We start from the raw sequence: 20772 nt of genomic DNA on the forward strand, positions 1-20772 counted from the left end.
AAAATGAGAGCACACAATTTTTTTCTGAGAAATTGAAAATAGAATCATGATGTAATTACATTGTATGAATAATAAATAATAATATTTAATAGTTTCCCAATTTTTATTTTTCATAATCAAAAGCACTTTTTAAAATATGAATACTCGAAAATTAAAATATCATTAAAATATCATAAAAGTCCATTTTCTTCTGCTTTAACTAATCGATCACTGTTATGTAAAGTCTATCATTTTGAATCTCAATTTTTGGCGGTTAAATTTCCCTCTGATTTAAAATTTTGTTTACTCTTAATATTATCAAATTCATTGATAAATTATTCAAATTATTTCATACAAACAGAATCAAATTAGTTTATTATTATCTTAAGTACATTGTAACATAATTTAACTTCAATTATTTTGTAAGAAAACTCTTAAAATTTGAAATTTGATTTTTGAATTCTTCTCTCAAAATCATCGAGTTCCTTATATAAACATCATAAATTGGAATATTTCTCCTTACCTAATATTTCTCAATCTTCCAGTTTTGAATAGTTGTATTCAATTTTTAACAAAACTTTAAAATATCATTTTAATAAATGGAGGAAACCCAACCTACTGCCTCTGCAATATCAACAGATATTGCAGCCAGTTCGATGAGTAAATATGATGGTCTAATTGATATTCCTCTCACTCACAGAATTATTGATTCTCTAATTTCGCTCTTCAACTACTTTGATATCTACGCGCCAAGGATGCAAATAGTTCATACTATCGTTACATTCTTCAGATTCTTCCAACTTATTGGTGGCGCATTCATGGCTGCTAATGCAGATTCTTTTGCTACTGGCTCTTTGAGTTACAAGGCAATGAGCATATGCACAGTATTTTTCCATCTAGTTCCTCTTGAATATCGTCAGGGAAATGAAGGAATAATCCTTTATTCCATTAACGGATTACTTGCATTCTTCGGAATCTACCTAGTAGCCACAGCTTTCCTTTATAAATCTACATCTAAGGTTCCAAGAGTTTCTTGCATTGTTCTCTCCATTTTCATGGCCATTGGCCCATTTTTACTTATTCCAATTATCGCGCAATACTCCGGACAGCTACTTTCAGGATACATTATGAAGACATTCAAACCTGAACCAGAAAATATTGGTGCTATTATATTCTCAGGTGTCACTGTTATCTTCTTCATGTGGATTCTTATCAAAGCTTACTCTATTGCACTTGTTTTCCGTCCAATGTCATTCGCATCAATAGAAGGATCTCCACAAACGAAGTTATTGATCACAACTACAATAGTTACATTTGTCTCTTCCTTAACAACATATTTCACATACATTCCATCTGCTCCAATGATTATAATATCAATTTTCTGCTACTTTTATTCAGCCACAACAGTTTTTAACTGCGGAACATTCGTAGACAGAAACCATCAGATTATTGTTCTTGCTGGTTCAATTGTTGGTATTGTTTTATGCTGCGCCAATATCTATATGAACTTCCAATTGAATGATCAATGGGGCCCAGAATTCTTTATTGGTTTCTTAGTTGTTTTAACTATCACTTTCATTTTTGTAACTCTATTCATCAAGGCAAGAGGCTCTAGAGAGCTGAAATTATTAGATGAAATTGATGAGACACAAGACATTTTAGTTGTTAAGAAGAACAAATTCAAACAATTGTTAAGTACAGGGTTCTCATTCAACCATCCTTGCTGCATTAACTTTTCAATATTCAAACTTGCATTAAATGAATGGAAGGATGCTATTGATATATGGGCATTATATGCAAAGTTCGTAGCAATATATCCAGAATCAGGTCCATTTCTTTCATTCATTGCTCAGAATGTTTCCAATATTCGTTCAAGAGATAGTATGATTGACATTATCTTGAATTCCACTAGCCATATCATCAAAACAAGAGAAACAAAATTCACGCCCCAATTAAAGACCAAAATTTCCAAATTAGGTAAAGAATTTATGAAGACTAAGAATAGACTTCGTAACATTTGGGATTTAGTTCTTCAAGGAAACATCAATGAAATGAACACAGCTATTAAAAGATCTCAGGACAGTGTTAAAAACTGCGAAGTAGATATGAATCATTTAAAGCAGCAATATCCAAACAACAGATTTGTTTATAGACAATATGTTATGTTCCTTAATGACATCAAAGGAGATCCAATTGCTGCAAGAGCTGCCAAAGAAGATCTTATCAAACTACAAAGAGGAATATATGTTGCAGAAGATACTGTTCATGAATTGGGTATTGAAGCATTTCCAAATATTCCTAAAGTTTGCGTTGAAAGTGGCGGACTTATCAAGCAAATCGTAGAATGCGAAAGTGTTGAAGATATGACAACATATGATGAAAACGAACAATTTAATATTGATGCAATCGAACAGATCACCAAGCAGATTGAAAAGCATTCAGTTCTTGCAATCAGATATATGTATAAATCAACTGTCCTTGCTTTTATATGCGTTGTTTTGGTACCTTTGGTTGCATTGATTCTTGGATTTTATGTGTTCAAAGCAGATCTTGAAGAACCAATTGAATTCATGCAAGGAATCGCCTACACCAAGAATATTGCATCAATGCTTGCTGCTCTTGTTGGAAGGTTTTTATTTGACAAATTAGATGATCCATATAATCCAGGAAAGAAACTCATGGAGCCTTTAGACCTAATTGAAGGATTTAATATGGATGCTTTTGGAAATTCAAGGAATACAGAAGATATAATGAAGTATATTGCAAATCAAGTATCAACTGCAAACGCATTGATGTCAAAAGTAAGATCATTCAAACCAGGAAACAAATATGCAGAATTAGTTAGAGAGTACTTGTTTACAACAGATTATTGTAACTTCACAATATATCTTAACAATACATATGTAATTACAAATCCAACAGATATACCAAGTGCAAGCTATATGATTGCTAATCATGTAGGAAAACTTTTGGGTATTGAAAAGATTACACCAGAAATTGCAAAAGGAACAGATTCATTGACTGCAAGAAATAATAACTATCAAGCGGCATCAATGCTCAGCTTATCATTAAGAACAATGCTTGAATATTTGAAAGAACAAAACAGAAAACTTCAGATAATATTCGACATTGTACTTTATATATTATTAGGTTTTGCAGTCATTATTTTCCCAATTATTTATTTAACACAAGTTAGAATGTTAAGACGAAACCGCTATGAGATCCTTTCAATCTTAACAACTCTTCCAAAAACTGTAATATCATCAATTTCATATTCTTTCAAATCAAAGGACAATTCAGATAAGAATACAATAAGTTCGACGGATTCAACATCCAATTTAGAACTCAACAGGCAAGAAGAAAGCATAATTAAATTATTCTCTTCTATTTCTGATGGTTCTTCCAAAGCATCAATTGAATTGGCTAATTTAATCTGTTTCATTATCATCTTCGGATTGACTTGCTTCGCATATTATACTTCTACTAATTGTTATTCAACATCAGCAAATAATTTAATATATAATGCTCATCATATCAATTATGTTTTCGCTTCTAATACATATATGTTTGCTGTTGTTGCAAGAATTTTCAAAATTGCTCTTGCAAAATATCATCCAGTATTCGAAGATTCAATCATTAATGTTAACAAAGAAATCAATAGAATGAAAGAAACAATTCCAAAAGTTGTTAATTACTTCCAAAGCATTTATCTTGGTGGCTCAGATCCAAAGGAAGTTCCATTTACTGAATTAACTACAGTTATTGATACAGCTTCTGCTACACTAACTTGTCCAGGAATTTATAAACCACCAACTAATGTTGCTGATAGTGTACATTGCTTTAATTCAGATCAACAATACTCAGTTGCAACTGCATTAATAATGTACTACTATGTTACAATGCAGGAAGGAATATGGCCATCTCCAAAAGATGAAGAACTTCAAGATCTTTGGCAAATTGGTCCAATTGAATTATATCAAACATTCTTTTCAAAGGCAGGAGATATGATTGTACCAATTATTGTAGATTGTATTGAAGAACAATCTCAGAAACAAATTGTTCATTCTTGTGCTTTCATTTGCTTAGTATTTTTAGTATCAATTGTTATCATCATTCTTATTAAGAATGAAGATAATTTACTTAAATTCACACTGAAGTTATTCCTAAGATGCCCACCACAATCAATCTTAGGAAATTCAAGAGTCATGGATCTTCTTTCTGGAAATTACAATTTCCACTCTGAAGATTTGTCTGAAAGGCATGTTTGGTTCTCAAATGAAGTCGTTAATAAATTAAATGATGTTGTCATTGTCTGCCAGGAAGAAACAAGCAAAATTGTAACTGTCAATGCAGCATTTGAAGCAATGTTCGACATTAAACAATCAGAAATTGCCAATAAGAATATCAAAGAATTCTTCACTCCAGAAAGATTTGTAAGCACTGAATCAATCGAAAAAGTTTTCTCGCAAATTACAAATCTTGTTTATAAAAAGAGTGATGGTAATAAAGTTTATTTAGAGTGGTCATCAACTTGCGTTAGCGGCCGTAGAATCTTTTCAGGAAGAGATCAAACACATAATGTCATGCATGAAATGCTCATTGCTGATGAAAAGAGAAAATCAGATTCAATGTTGGCTTCGATTTTACCACCAATGTTAGTTCCAAGAGTTCAAGCAGGAGAAAAGAATATTTCTTTTGCTGTCAAGTCTGTTACAGTTTTATTCTTAGATGTTGTTGAATTCACACCATGGTGTGAATCTCATGATGCTCAATACGTTATGAGAATGCTCAACATCATGTTCAAAGAATATGATGCAATCACAAATGCTCACAAGACAATGACTAAGATCAAGTGCATCGGTGATTGCTATATGGCTGCCGGCGGTATCTTTGATGAAGTAAATCAGCCAGCAATTCACGCTAAAGAAGTTGTAGATTTCGGATGTCAGGTAATTAAAAAGCTTTTAGAGATTGATGAGCGTGAAAATGAGACATTAAGAATCAGAGTTGGTATTAATACAGGAGGTCCAATTGTCGCTGGAGTAATTGGAACAGAAAAACCAACTTTCGAAATATTAGGTCCAGCAATTAATATCGCACATGAAATGGAACATCATGGTGTTCCAATGAAAGTTCATATCTCAAGACCAGTTTACGAATTAATTTATGGTCAGAGTTTTGACATCAAAGAAAGAGGAGAAATTGATGTCAAAGGCGGAAAAATGTTTACTTATATTGTGGAGCCTTAAAAAAGCTCTTTGTTATTAAAATAAAGTATAGTTTTTAGAGTTTTATTAATTTGTATCTTATGAAGTAATTATAAATTAGATAGACTAACTATTTGTATACGAAAATATATCATTATATTATTGAATAATTTTATGGATCTGAAATCTAAAATATAATTGAACAAATTCATAATATATCGTCAGTAAAACCTACGGAAATCTGTATTAATCAATCTTGAAAGATTTCGGTGTTATTTGATGAAGGCAAATTTAAATCTAAGCGCAGAAATACAAATCTATTTCAGAGGAGCTTGGCCTTATGGAAGTGTGATAATTTGCCTTGAACCAAATGATTTATCTAGCAGATTATTTCAATGAGCTATATTAAACTAAAAAATTGGAACCGATGCTAGATTCACTCGAATACGACTTTAGATTTGTATTATAATCAATCCTATTATCGCATGATCTATCATAGCTTTCTCCCAAATGATCTCAATTCGATTGAGTAAAAATTGCAATTGTGTGAGCAGAAATTTAAAATCTCTGAAGTTCGTAGTTAAATGAATATTATCCTATATTTTTAACATATCATATGACTATAATACGGTAGGCGTCACATTTTTCATCGTCGTCATTTATAGAACGATAAAATCAACAAAAATTTAACTAAATTCCAATATTTACATTAAAATAGGCCAATCAACTTTCTGGCGACCAATCTTCATTCAATTTTTGATAGGGTTTGAGCCAATGATCATTCAGGGGTTTCTCCTTATTACACATTAGGTTAATATCCATATTTTGCATTATGTGAACTGACCCATAGATATTTTATATTCAAAAATTCAATGAATTGAGAACTTTGATTCATTTATGTCTACTGAAGCTCCAGTTCTCGGTATCATCATTGGCGGCGCCCCAGCTCCAGGTCTTAATGGTGTTATTGCCTCTGCTACATTCTATGCTCGTCAGCTTGGCTGGAAAGTCATTGGTTTCCACGATGGATATTTACATCTTGCCACTGGCTCATTAGAAGAAGTTAAGGCTAACACACTTGAACTTAACGAGGACTTTGTTGCACCACACCTCTCAACAGGTGGCTCAATCATTCGCCCACACAGATATGATCCAACAAAGTCAAACAAGGAAATTCACAATGTCCTTAGAAATCTTAAGGAATTCCACATTCGCTACCTCATCATCATTGGTGGCAATGATAAAATCGCTACAACACATATCATTACATCTGGCCTTGATCCAGCTCAGATGCAAGTTATTGCTATTCCAAAGACAATCGATAACGACATTTCACTTCCTTACAACACCGATACATTCGGCTTCCATTCTGCTCGCAAGTTCTGCTCAGAACTTGTTATGAACCTTGCTGTTGATGCCCGCTCTGCTCCACGTTGGTTCATCATCGAGACAATGGGTCGCCGCTCCGGCCACCTTGCTCTCTCCGTTTCTGAGGCTACAGCTGCCCATCTTTGCATCATCCCAGAAGATTTCAAGGGCAGACAAGTCACACTTAAGGAGATCTGCGACGTCTTCGAGGGCGCAATCCTTAAGCGTTATCTTGCTGGAAAACCATACGGTGTTTGCATCATCACAGAAGGTTTGATCCATTACCTTCCAAAGGAGGAGATCGAATCCCTCTTCAAGGATGGCATCGTCCAGTACACAGCTGAAGGCCAGCTCAACCTCGATGAGGCTGAAATTTCCCGCGCCATCAGAAACGAGATGAACAACAGACTTTCCAAGATGGGACTCGACGTCAGAGTCAATCCAAAGAAGATCGGTTACGAACTTCGTTGCATGGACCCAATCTCTGCAGATATGTGCTACACAAGAGAACTCGGCGCTGCTGCAATCGAAGGATTCCTCAACAACCACTCCAACGTCATGGTCGTTTGGGAGAATGGTAACGCTACATACGTTTCATTCCGCTCTCTCATGAACGAGGAAGACGGACAGATCTACCCAAGACTCGTCGACACAAAGTCACAGAACTACCGCATTTCACGCGAATACGGCTGGCAGGTCAAGAAGTGCGACCTCGACGACACTGAGAAGGTCGAGAAACTCGCAAAGATTGCAAAGATCACTCCTGAGGAATTCCACAAGAAGTTCGACCCAATTATGGATGATCCAGCTAAATACTAAGTAAATTTTTTATATATTATAACTAAATCTTTTTCTTTCTTTTTTGAAGAATCTTTAATTATCATATAAATACTTTAAAAAAGTGAACTCATTTTTTAGACCAAAAAAGTGGTACCTGAGTATATTGTTTCTGCTTTATCTGATCAATGAAACGGAATTGAGATTTTGTATCTCTTAATCAAACGGAAGTTAAGCTAAGACATTTGGTTGATACCTTTGTTTATGACGATTTTCCCCTTTAATACTTATTTATTGTTGTCTATGATGATTTTTTTATTGAATATTTTCAAAAATTCTACGAAAATTGAAACAAAACTGCAAGGATCTGTATTTCATATGTTGTTGAAATAATTTTCAACCTCGAATTCTTAAATAGAAACGTTTCTTAGAATAAACTTTTCAAATTTCCGAAAATTAATCAATAAGATATACATAGGAAACTAAGAGATTAAAAATATAACTCCTCTCAAGTGGGAGCTCTCTGAGGTTCAAAAATAACACCCAATATAGCTTTTTTACCAAAATTGTCACTTTTATTATAAATGAAATTCATTCTTTTCTTTCAGGCAACTTCGACTGTCGTTTTTAATATTCAAATATAATGGATAAATTCTCAATTAGATTCTTTCTCGCAATGATTTTAAGATCAGAAAATGCAAATTAGTCGGATTATTTTAAAATAACTTAAATAATTATAGTATTGAACTATTTTTACGTGATGATAAGAATAAAGAGAATACCAATTACATTATTGTTACTTAGTATTGAGGCAAACAATAATGTAATTCATAAAAATACTAAGTAAAATAAAGTACTAATATGCAAAACAATTGGATTTATTCTAATTCCCCAACAATTGGCTTGTATCATGGAACTTACCTTGTTAAGCACAAAAATTTTAAGATATCTTATGGTAATAGTGGTATTGAATTATATTTACGTGTTGATAAGAATGATGAAATACAAGGTAGTTCAGGAACAGTTACAAATGGAGATGTTTCAATTTCAGTTTCTTACAAGTTGTTTCCAGATGTTAACTACATCAACATCATCCACACAGTTACAAACAACGGAGATAGAAATCATGAAATAGACTTTCGATGCTATTCAGACATTGATATTGAAGGAAGTGATGGATCTGATGGTGATCAATGTCCAACACGAAACATTGAAGGAAATCGAGGTGTTGAATTTATCAACAAAGATAGAACAGTTCGATTTCTTCTTCGAGATTTCCCTTTTGTTACAAATGTTGATACTTATTCATATACTTATTGTCCTGGATATGGAAATTGGAGTAATTGTACAAAATACATATATATTGAATCTGGTGCTGGTATTAGATTTTCATGGCAAAATCAACAAATTAAACCTCATGAATCTAAAAACTATTCATATTCCATTGGAATGGGTGAATATTACAAAACCCATAAATTGATTTTGTTGACACAAAAACAAGATTGTTATGATCCAAACACAGAATTTTCATTAGATTTCGCTATTGATTCCGTGAGAACTGATACAGATTTGGAATTAACTATTAATCGACTTATTGCCGATACTAATGAACAAACTGTTAAAACTTTTACAGATAAAGGATCTCAAATGACATTTTCTGACAAATTAACATTATCACAAGGACACCATACTATCAAATATATAACAACAGATAGTCGCAACACTAAATCAGAACTATCAATTCCTATAATTGTTACTAAGAAGCCAACAATTACATCAAGAAAAACAATACAGAGTTATTATGAATCAATTGATAAATTACCATTTGATATCGATTTGTATGATGATTCTTTTGCAGTTTTTAAGATATTTGATGACCAAGATACATTATTCTTCAACAAATCAATAAATTGCAGAGGCCAAATCAAAAACATCTTAGATACAATTGATTTCTTAAAATCACCAATCGAAACAGTTCGAAAAATATCAATTGTTGCAGTAGATGAATTTGGTGTTTATTCAAATTTCATTAATTTCACTGTGAATAATGAGAAACCATTCATAAGATTGTCCGAAATATCAACACCTATTCAACTCATACAAAAAAACTTGAGAATTTACACAGACATTCTTCTTATGTCTGGATCAACAACAGCTCGTATATATTCTTCAATAAACACAGATTCATATTCATTAATGAGAACTTTGAATGATTTAACTCCTTATCAATGGAAATCAGTATCATTTGGTTTCGATGTTAAAGACATTCCGAGTGATGGAAATAATACATTTAAATTGTATGTACAAGATTCAAACAATTTTGAATCAAGTCCACTTCTACAATCTCTTATTTTGATCGCTTATCAAAGAGATTGTACTAGTAATCTCTATTTGAGAAGGCGCTCGGCTTTTGTTGTTGTACTTACTATGAACTAAATATCTATCTTTTAAAATTTAATTTCATATTTAAATTTCTGACACACTCTCAAATTTCAGTTTAAAGTTTTATTTTTCTGATCTGCTTCGCGCCTGTTCTCCTATTTTTGAGAAGTGAACCTTTAATAGTTATAATCAAACTATTCCTATATTAATGATTGACATGATATGTAAAATGTGATTGCATTTTAAACTATTAATCACTGATTATTGTAATTTTTTTTTATACAACTTCATGGTGATTTAAATTATATACATATCAAGTACACAAAAAGTATATTAGAAATTTGGCTTTATATTAAAATTAAAGTGAATCTTTTATAAGTAGTATATGTGGAAGGGTTGTGTGACTTTTTTTGTAAATGTAAGAATTCATACAATATCGAGCAATTTTGTATCATTTTTTTTAACATATGAAGTAAAAAATGTATGATTCTTACGGTTTTTATTCTTACATTTTTGAATAAATCAAGATTTAAAAAATTTTCAAAATTGTAAGACATTTACACTCAGCCCAAACATAAACCATTAAAAAAATTAACATTGATTTTAAAATAATTTATTTTATCTTTTATAAAAGAAGCTATATATAGATGATGTCAGATATTCCACGATTAATTAAACATTGTTTAAATCCTGAATGGAATCAATAAAGTCATAATCAAAGACCTCATAAACGAGTAAAAGAAATTAGAAACTAATGATTTTCATGAATTTATGAAATCAATTATTTGATTCATTCTTTCTTCAATCTCTTCTATTCTTTTTGTTAAATCATCTATTTTCATTAATGAGGTGATTCTTGATTGAGGAATAGATTTCAAACTAACCACTCCTTTTATTTTTGAAATTTTGAATCCATCAACTTTAAACATTTTATTCAATTTACACGTTGTCAATTCTTCAAATAATTTTTTATTATTAGCATAATAGTCATTAAATTCTTCAACAGATGAAAAAATTTTTATTTCAGTAATTGGTTTAACAACGTTTATTTTTTGTTGAACATTTTCACTTTCATTTATTTCTTCCTCCTCTGTTTCATTTATTTTTAAAATCGGTTTCATTTATCATTAAATAAAAATTAGAATATAAGTGATGAAATATATTTTTTAATTAATATTAAATCAGAAATGGCGGCAGGATTCTTTAAAAAATTATGGGATGGAATTAAGAAAGCTGCAGGTTGGGTTTATAAAAAGGTTATTAAACCTGTTGCAAACTTTTTGGCACCAGTAGCGAAAACGGCAGGAACTATCATAGGTGGAGTATTAGGTACTAAAGCAGGTAATCCGGCGATGGGAGCACAAGCAGGTAACGCAATTGGTGGAATAGCTGAAGGAATACTAAATAAAATAGGAGGTAAATAGTGGAAAAATAAATTATTTTAAAATTATTTTTATCTTAGTATCGGTTGTAGTCTTTGATAAACTTTTTCTCCTTTATTTAAAACTTCTCTTATTGGGGCAGCTTTTGGTGTTATTGATTCAGCAATGTCACTAATTGCTTCTTTATTCTTAAATATCCAATTTGCTCCCTTCTTCAATGTTTCCCAAACTTTACTCGCTCCTCTTTTTACTTTATCCCACAGTTTCTTAAATATACCCGCAGCCATAGTTGATTATTTCATTAAAATTAAAAATTCATTTTCATCTTTTAATTTTGATTTTTTATTTATTAATAAATGACGACTAACTATTTAGTGCCAAACACTAAACCGATTAATGGAAATGTGTTTCATTCATTCGAAAAGATAAATGAAATATTCGCAAAGAATGACGGTAGAAGATATTATAGAGAACTTGAAAGTTCATGCTATGACTCTGATGCTCCATATTTTGATGATAAACAAACTCATTTAAGAATTACAAATCCGGCTCATGATGTGAACCAATTAGGTGACACATATATTAAACGCAAAGTTAAAGCAACTCTAGTTTCAAATAAAGCTTTCACATGTGATGCCACTTTTAAATGCATGCGTTTATTCGTTGGTTACAAATCATCAAATCAAAGCTTTAAACAATTAGAAGTAGAAACCGAAAGAGGTGATGCCGGTTATCTTCAGATGGATTGCGCCCGCGAATCTTTCGCATTTGCAACATATAAACCAAAATCAGAAAGGAAAGTTAAAAAGTTTGTTCATTCGTTATATAATAATGTTCAAAAATATGATAACTCAGTATGTGGTAAATATATTGACCCTTCAGAAGTTTTCAAGAAAGCAAATGAAGAAGTTGATGTCACTTTTGATATGATTATTCCGGTAAATGATTTGTTAGCATTTCAGGCGTTCGATGATTATCCTAAATCATTTGGTGATATCATTCTTAAATATTATGTTTTCAGGGATACTTTAGTATTTTGTCAGGTTGACCCGTTAAGAGTTGCTGATTTACAAAATTACGTTTATGAAAAGATAACTGATGAAAATTATGAAAAGATTATGAATCATGTTTATAAATATGATCGCAAATTCCAACAAATCGGACTTCCTGCCAAATTAATTACAAGCTTAGCCGCTACATCTGCTGAGGCAACAGTTGATGACGTTATTATTTCATGCACAAAGATGGAAGTTTTAGAGGATAAATGCATTACACCAGGATATGGTTTAATTAAAGAATCAGTTAAAGCAATACCACGTTTATTCAGTAAGGAAGATCCATTCATGATTCCAGCTCAACATATTGACGTTCGTTCACTAAATGGAGGTTGCATCACTCCTGAAGGTATCAGCTCAGATTTCTCATACGCTCTTCATAATGTTACAGATGTTGTGTTAACATTTCCGAAGAATGCAATGCAAAGAACGGTTTTAAAATCCAATGCTTCGAGGTCTTCAGGTCACTATAGATTCCAGAAACTTCCCCGATCAAGCGATGACCACAGTGGGTGACATATTCTTTACACGTATGCTTCAAGCTTCTGATTTAGATGGAGTGAATGAATGCACAGAAGAATACGAGGACTCATTAACTAGACCACTGAATGCAGATGATGGCACGCCATTAGCTAGAACATGGAAAGACCAAACTTCATTCTTATGCACTATTCCAGTTCAACGTGATGGAGCGGGTATATTCTTTGATGGATTAGAAACTTTCAACTCACAAGTTACAGTACAAGTGAAAGCTTATCCAATCATTCAGGGTGAAAATGACACTTACTGTTCAAAGGTGACAAATCCTCCTCAGGTTTGGTTTACTAGGACTACATATTGGACATGGACACCGGATGAAGGTTTGAAATATCATCCAACAGGTACACCACCACAGTATAGAAGTTCATATGATGAAATATTGATGAATAGAAATGTTTAAAATTATAAATTTATTTTTGATTAAATGAATTTAAATTCATCCACCCCTTATGAAGAATTAGCAGGAGTATATAATACATACGTAGATGATATGATTAATGAAGCATTGAGTGATAATAGAAATGCTCTATCTAAGGAAAAATTAATGAAAATTCCATATTCTGAATTTATTTAAATTCAATCACTGCAGCAATTGGTAAACAAAATAAAGGTAAAACATTAACGATATTAAAACAAATTATCATTATTGCTAACACTTCCCCCCATTCACATGTGTTAATTTATATCAACCTTCAGGTTCACCTTCAGATGATACATTTGAATCTTTAAAGCATTTAATCAAAATTCCAATTATTTATTTATCACAAGAAGAAGCAGAAGATTATTTAAAAAACTTTTTAATGTATAAAGAATTATATAATACAATCAAGAAGCAAGGATTAGAGGATAAAATTATTGATAAACAACGGGATGAATTATTTGAAACACTTTCTATTTCAAATTTTGATAGAGAATTTTTGCATTCACTCATTTTTCTAGATGATGCAGTGAAATCAAAACTAATAACAAATGAGAAATCATATTTTAATCAGTTATTAACTCAATGTCGACACATTCAGTGTTCATTCTTTATGGCTGTTCAATATTTCAAAGCATTAAGCACAAACATTAAATCAAATCTATCAACACTTTTCATTTTCAGTGGGTTTAGTCGTCAATAGTTGAACGTTATGCTTTATCAAGTGAATTTACCAATGAGCATTAATGAACTTTACACACAATATCAGCAATTAGGTGAACATGGAAAAATAATAGTTGATTTAAATAAAGGAAGTGTTAAATTTGATTAACTTTTTATAATTAATTTTTATTTTTTATTTATAATTAAACATGACAGAAATAGCAAATCTTCTACAGGTTCCATTAAAACAAGGGACAAACAAAAGGGGTGCATATAATAGAACTATGAAAGTTCCTGATGGAATGAAAGAATTAGTTCATATTGTTGCTGGTCTTCAAAAAGATGTTAAACAAATGAGAAACGTTTTAACATTACCAGAAGCTCAAGCATATGCCAAACGTCATGGTCCAAATTGGGAAGCACACGAAGCAGACATTACGGGTCCAAATGGAAAACCTGATGGTATAAATGAAGTTTTCGTTACTGATGGTCAAGGTAATATTAAAGTCATAAATGGTTATAAATTAACTATAACTGATTATCCTAAACGTAAAGCATATAATGAACGTTATCCTATACAATTTGATGAAAATGGAAAAGCTGTTAAACAATACATTGGAGAAGGTGAAAATGGTCCAATTAATTCATACCGTCATAATCCATATTCTTATTTCAATGAAGAATTAAATGCTATTGAAGAGGGACCGGATGGATTACCACGATATTCTAACCAGTTTGATGGTCAATATGCAAATATTAGACCCGAAATTTCAGCTAAGAAATTCTTTAAAGTTGCTTTATTCGATCCAGTTTTTCGCAAATGTTAAAGATGAACTTAAACAGCAATTCCAACAATTATAGTAGCAAGAATTGCATCAGGTGCTTTATCTCAAGCATTCAAAGATTTAATTAAGAAACCATTATATCAGCAACGAGGTTTAACTTATGATTTAGTTAAGGAATCAGATAAAAGAAAATTTGAGAAATCAGATGATTATAAGAATGCAATTAATGAATATATTCGGTCTATTAATTTCGATGAAACAGCTAAAAATCAACTTCATGAACAAATACAGGGAATAATAGATTCAAAAGTTCCAGCAAAATAAAAGTTTAAATATATTTTTTTATTCGAATATAAATGAGAAGACGTTTTCACTAGTTAAAAGAACACTAACGCAAAAGCAGAGATTACGGTTGGTTATAACGTAAATGATGATAAATCACGAATTATTCAAAATGTTAAAGTTAATGTTAGCCCTGAATTAACAAGGTCAGCAACTCAACCAAATTTATTAACTCGTGACTTACCGAAAAAGGAGGAGGAGCAAAATAAAGAAGATGGAGACCCAATCATTTTATCTGAACCCGGTAAAAACCTGTTGAAATTCCCACTTATCCAACACACCCCCCACCTCTTTCATCAAACATCGAGAACCCATATAAAATAGACATTAATTCAGAATTAATGAAAATTTACCGTGATATAATAATTAATAATTATGATTCAATAATAAATTTAATTGACCAATCTGGTTTAATTATTTTACCTTATGAATCATTAATTCACATTATCGCCATTCTTTGTGATGTTCAAGATTCAGACGTTAAGATTCAATTTTTCATAGATGATGAGGTTTCATGCTGCGGAACAGTTGCAAAAATAAATCCTATAAAGGATATTAGCACAATTAAGATATCAAAAATGGAACAACAACTGAACTTCATTTAACATATAATGATATTTATAATAAAATAGTTGATGAATATAAAATATCACTTGAAAAATTCTTTGTTAAGGCTATTTAATATTCAAGCATTAACATTATCGAATAATAATCCTTTGAATCATAATCAATAATAATTGACCTTTCACCAGTTTCTATCGTTTGTTTTATTTCTTTTTGTTCCCCACTATCCGGATCGGTCATTGTAATTGTTTTTGTTATAGTATCAGCTTTATCTTTAACTTCAATCTTTTTTCCATCGGGATATTTAAACCAAAATTCCAAAAATTCGATATTGTCAATCTGTTCATATTTTAATCTATCAATTACATTTTTAATACCATCTGAAAATCTTATGAAATGGTCATTATATGGGTTTGATTGAACTAAATTTGAATGAAGTGAAATATAACCTGTTGATGAATATGACACTGACTCATATTTTCTGAAAACACTAAAATTTATAACATGAATGAATTTCTTATTCGTTGAATTTATGAATTCTTGAGGTAATCTTATTCTAGTTTTATTTATCACTGGAAAATAACGCTTTACCATATTTTTAATCGTAATAAAAAATGTCAATTATCAATATTATTTCGAATAATAACTGTGAATTAAATTTAACAGTTAGCGGAATTTATAATGTTACTCTCGTTTCTGTGAGTGGTAAATTTAATCCATTCTTTTAGACCCTTCAGATTATATATCATTTATTAAAGATGACCATGAAAAAACGTATGATATGTATATAAATAATGTGATAGCGAAATGGGATATTAACACGATTTTAAGTATATTAAATGAATCATTTATCGTATGGTATGAAGAAAATTTTAAATCAAAACCTGATAAACTTTTTGAACTTGATGAAATAAATAACCTTATTAAATTCCCGCTGAAAATTAAATTTTGTACTCCTCATCTTCGTTCATTGTTGGGGATATTAAATTTTGAAAAAGATGTTGGGGATGTTTTGTATTCTGACACTGGTTGCAATTTCATTTTAATCAAATGTGATAAAGTTAATACCCCAATGAGATTTTCACATCAAACATTAGACCCTAACTCTTACCCATCAATACAAAACATTTTATCCATCAACTTAAACACATTTTCTTTATCATATCCGTTTCAATTATCCGGGAATTCATTTATTCTTCATTCAAAAGATTTATCAAATATTAAATTTAGAATAACTGACCTATTTGATTGTGATTTAGAATTCATGAATGAAATATTATGGCAATTTCAAATAGAAAAAATAGCTGATGAGATAACGGATTAAATATTTTTAAATCATAATAAATGATTAAACAACAGCAACCACAGCAACTTAAGGCACAAAGCACCCAGGTCCTTCAGACCATTACATACGCCATATATGCATATAATTCAAAGACGGCAGAACAAACGCAAAGGTTGAAATATGGAGATTTGGAGATAGTATTGAAAAATGACCGTTTCGAATTCGTTTGTAAAGGTGGTGCAGTGATATCAAATATAAAAGAAATTTTATTTATGAATTCTAAAATTAAAGGTATAACGGATGATATAACATCAATTCCACCAGAAGAACAAAGATATTACGCATTAAATGCATTTCCTAAAGTTTTGAAGATTGGAAGATTTAATTTAAATGAGGAATTCATAAAAAGTTTCCTAAATGACATAGACAGTAAAGCGGATAAAACTTATGTCAACAGTGAGTTAATGAAGAAAGCAGATAAGGAATATGTCAACAGTGAGTTAGAGAAGAAGGTAGATAAGGAATATGTGGCTAGTGAGTTAGACCTTAAAGCAGATAAGGAATATGTCAACAGTGAGTTAGAGAAGAAGGTAGATAAGGGATTAATGGCTAGTGTGTTAGTGAAGAAGGCGGATAAGGAATATGTGGATGAAAAAGATAATGAAATTAAAGAAAGGGTTGAAAGGTATCACGAATGGGCATCAAAGATTTTAAAAACTAAAGCTGATACAGGGTGGGTTTCAGGATGTTTAGACCTTAAAGCGGATAAAACTTATGTTAATGATGAGTTAGAGAAGAAGGCAGATAATGAATATGTTAATGGAATATACCAAAGTTTGATAGGAACAACTAAAAATATTGAAACTATTGTTGGTGACTTTTCTGTCAATGAAGAAAATAAATATTTTAGATGGCAGTTTGTACACTCCTTAAGAAATGGTATGCGGTGTAAACTCATTCCGAAAAATAACAATGAAATGTATGTAAGCTATATAAAGAATAATGGTACACAAGTTAAAGTTCCATTAGACAACAACTGTTACTTAAACTTATATGGAGACGAACAAAAGAAATATTTAAGAGTTTATGAAATGACAGATATGACATTGCCTAACCCAGCTCCAGCACCATATTATTATGACTATGGAGATGACGTCAGAACACCACATGTAGATGAACAAAAGTTAACATTATATTTAGATTATTATAGATATAAAAGATATAATGCAATAGAAAAAACGAGAATAGTATATTATTATACAGATGACAAAAATAAATATTATAGTCAAGATTTTACCTACCCTGAAAACATAAGATTATATTATAAAAAATATTCCGACACAAACCAGAAGAAACCTGAAATAGTTGCACTATATTTTAAGTTCAAAAGAGACAATCCTATATTATCTCATATGTTTGATTTAATGAACCCAGTAGGTTCTATTTATACATCTATGGATGCAAGAGGTCCTCAAGTAATGTTTGGTGTTGGTGCATGGGAACAAATAGTCGACAGGTTTTTGTATTGTGCAAACTCTTCAAAGGAAATGGGTGGAAGTAAAACGATTACAGGTGAAAATTTACCTGCACACAGTCACTACATAGATTTAAGCACATCTCAAGCGGGTTGGCATAAGCATAGATATTGGGATTGGTCAGGAATGACAAAAGGTAAAGGATATGATGTTAAAGACGACGTTAAGTTTGCTATAAATTGTTACTGGAGTGACACTCAGGGAGAAGGAAACCATACACATTTCGTTTCAGGATATACACAAACAACGGGACAAGGTAAAGAATACATGCCACCTTACATGACAGTTTACGCATGGTATAGAGTTCAATGAAGCTGCTGACGACTCTATTGCGTTTTACCCTCGACATAAATTAGTTGAAAGTAGTAATGGCAAACTTGCTGAAACCATTGACGAAGCAAAGCGAGGAGTGGTTATTGAAATACTTGGCTATAACATAAACGATGACACTTATAAAGTAAGATATGAAGGAGGCGTTGAAGATGTTATACCATCTAAGAACTTGAGAGAGTCAATGACAACACATCTGGGACCATTAGAGCGGGAGTACTGGAAAGACAAAAATAAGCCAGAAAGAATAAGAAAATTCTTCTAAACTTTTTCATTAGATGTAAATCAGACATGAATGAGAACAGTCATGATATTATTAATGGTACCATTTATTTTTGTCATAAAGACGCAAACGGACTCTTTGAGTCCTGAGGTCTTTCAGACCGAAGCGGCGAGGACGAAGTCCATGAACAAAAATCATGTTTATGTTAGCATGTTAGATCTCACCCGTTTTCTAACCACTTTTCTAACATGGTCTAAAACTCTCGAAAATCATGAATTTTTGACATTTCCTTATGAAAGAAAAATAACGCTAATTTTTTTCAAAGAAAAAATTTTTATCTTGTATGTAAAGATATGATTTCAACAATAGGTTCTACAACACTTCAAACAACAACTTCACCAAACTCTTTAGTTATGAATCCAACATCTATGTTAGTAGAGATGAAAAGCTTCATTCCTTCTTCATATACTTTTGAGACAGAAATACAAAGAATTAAGCAAGAACTTTTAACAAGTAATTTAGACTGTAGTGCGAAAGATGAAACAAATGAACAGTATCTTTATGACATGCAGGACATTATTGACCATTTACCCAAATTGCCTGAAATCCAACAACAAAAGCTCACTATTCATGAATTCGATGAAATAGAAGTGAAACCAACTGACTCAGTAGAAATAAAGAAGTTCATACGTAAAGTAAACTATGAGTTTCTAGGATATCATTGCAACCATAAAGTTATGGACAAAGATTGCGACATGGTATATAAGAACATCTCTGACATATATAAATCTGGGGAGTTTAAGACATACGACAACTTTGTTTCATTAGTTGCTGAATGTGTTTGGGAAATAAGAGATAAAGATAGAAGAGGTAAGGTATGGCATGAACAGTTAAAACCAGCAGCTTTTGAGTTAAAGAAAACCATTGACGCCTTAGTTGTTCTAGCTGGTTTTATTTCAATGTATAACGCAAAAATGAATCCGCAATGTTCAAAATGTAAAGCAGCAATGAGGAAATATAACTACTCCGTCAAAGAGATAGAACGTATGAGAAACGACTATGCTGACTTAAAGAAAGAAGTAGAGAAACCAGCAGAAGATAAAATGGATATGTTGAACAACAAAAACTATCCAACTGCTGACGATTTCCTATTATCTGATGTCAAGAAGAAATATAAAGAAACCTTCGGCATAGTTAAAATTTTTGATATCCTTCGTGAAGAAATAGAAGCTACAAAACTGTTTAAAGTCATGAACCATCGCAACATATACCATGTAAAACGCTTGTAAATAGTTTTCTTCGATGTTAGAAAAGTGGTTAGAAAACGGGTGAGATCTAACATGCTAACATAAACTTTATTTTTGAAGAACTGAAGGTGCTACCATGTTACCATGATGACGACATGAAATTGTGTCAACATCACGAGAGGAAAGCAATAATGATTTATTTTTGAAGAACTGAAGGTGCTACCATGTTACCATGTGCTACCAGGTAATTTAATTTCTTTTAAAAATAGTGACAACATGACATTTTGACAACAACATAGGAGGAAAGCAAAAATAAATTCAAATCATACTTTATAAAGCTTCATTTACAGGTATTTCATCGTCAGTAAATGAATCCTCATCATCGTTTGGTTCAACTTGTTTATATAATCCTTTCATTTCTTCTTTCAAAACATAACACCATGTTTGTTTACCGTCTATTCTTCTATGTTTCCTATCACATTTATCCTTAATACTCATTTGAAAATTCTTGTCTTTCATGTCTGATGGTTTGCAGAATAGAGCATTTTCACACGTCATACCTGCACACAATTCATCATAATGTGTATTTATCCATACATCTAAAGGATTTGATGATAATTCGATTAAATCTTGTTTGGCTTCAGTCATCGGTATGATTCGTACATTAAATGATGAAAGGTCGTAATTGAT

At 31.4% G+C, this 20772-nt stretch overlaps 9 protein-coding genes across 9 annotated transcripts, besides 1 other annotated feature; 7 read left to right on the plus strand and 2 right to left on the minus strand.

The window, feature by feature from the left end:
• Positions 1-578: 578 nt before the first annotated feature.
• TVAGG3_0696570 (guanylate cyclase protein) lies at positions 579-5228 on the plus strand (the record flags this gene model as incomplete). The annotated part of the gene is made up of 1 exon (XM_001329179.1): positions 579-5228. One exon carries the CDS (start codon positions 579-581, stop codon positions 5226-5228), a length of 4650 nt encoding a protein of 1549 aa, XP_001329214.1.
• An 855-nt stretch (positions 5229-6083) lies between these two features.
• TVAGG3_0696580 (pyrophosphate-dependent phosphofructokinase TM0289 type family) lies at positions 6084-7400 on the plus strand (the record flags this gene model as incomplete). Its single annotated transcript, XM_001329178.2, has 1 exon — positions 6084-7373. The coding sequence occupies one exon, from the start codon at positions 6084-6086 to the stop codon at positions 7371-7373; it is 1290 nt and encodes a 429-aa protein (XP_001329213.1).
• Positions 7401-7927: 527 nt separating this feature from the next.
• On the plus strand, positions 7928-9784 carry TVAGG3_0696590 (serine-type endopeptidase protein; the record flags this gene model as incomplete). The annotated part of the gene is made up of 1 exon (XM_001329177.1): positions 8193-9767. One exon carries the CDS (start codon positions 8193-8195, stop codon positions 9765-9767), a length of 1575 nt encoding a protein of 524 aa, XP_001329212.1.
• Positions 9785-10900: 1116 nt separating this feature from the next.
• On the plus strand, positions 10901-11137 carry TVAGG3_0696600 (N-acetylmuramoyl-l-alanine amidase family; the record flags this gene model as incomplete). Its single annotated transcript, XM_001329176.1, has 1 exon — positions 10901-11137. The coding sequence occupies one exon, from the start codon at positions 10901-10903 to the stop codon at positions 11135-11137; it is 237 nt and encodes a 78-aa protein (XP_001329211.1).
• Positions 11138-11166: 29 nt separating this feature from the next.
• TVAGG3_0696610 (uncharacterized protein) lies at positions 11167-11382 on the minus strand (the record flags this gene model as incomplete). The annotated part of the gene is made up of 1 exon (XM_001329175.1): positions 11167-11382. One exon carries the CDS (start codon positions 11380-11382, stop codon positions 11167-11169), a length of 216 nt encoding a protein of 71 aa, XP_001329210.1.
• A 69-nt stretch (positions 11383-11451) lies between these two features.
• On the plus strand, positions 11452-12009 carry TVAGG3_0696620 (uncharacterized protein; the record flags this gene model as incomplete). Its single annotated transcript, XM_051243226.1, has 1 exon — positions 11452-12009. A coding segment is annotated over one exon (558 nt), but the record flags the coding sequence as incomplete, so codon positions are not given.
• A 507-nt stretch (positions 12010-12516) lies between these two features.
• Positions 12517-20772: part of a mobile genetic element that runs on past the window's edge.
• TVAGG3_0696640 (uncharacterized protein) lies at positions 13981-14266 on the plus strand (the record flags this gene model as incomplete). Its single annotated transcript, XM_051243227.1, has 1 exon — positions 13981-14266. A coding segment is annotated over one exon (286 nt), but the record flags the coding sequence as incomplete, so codon positions are not given.
• On the plus strand, positions 19573-20124 carry TVAGG3_0696650 (organellar and viral DNA polymerase type B; the record flags this gene model as incomplete). Its single annotated transcript, XM_051243228.1, has 1 exon — positions 19573-20124. One exon carries the CDS (start codon positions 19573-19575, stop codon positions 20122-20124), a length of 552 nt encoding a protein of 183 aa, XP_051089815.1.
• On the minus strand, positions 20413-20730 carry TVAGG3_0696660 (uncharacterized protein; the record flags this gene model as incomplete). The annotated part of the gene is made up of 1 exon (XM_051243229.1): positions 20413-20730. One exon carries the CDS (start codon positions 20728-20730, stop codon positions 20413-20415), a length of 318 nt encoding a protein of 105 aa, XP_051089816.1.

Source organism: Trichomonas vaginalis, chromosome III (assembly GCF_026262505.1).
Source record: "Trichomonas vaginalis G3 chromosome III, whole genome shotgun sequence".
Lineage (NCBI taxonomy): Eukaryota > Parabasalia > Trichomonadida > Trichomonadidae > Trichomonas > Trichomonas vaginalis.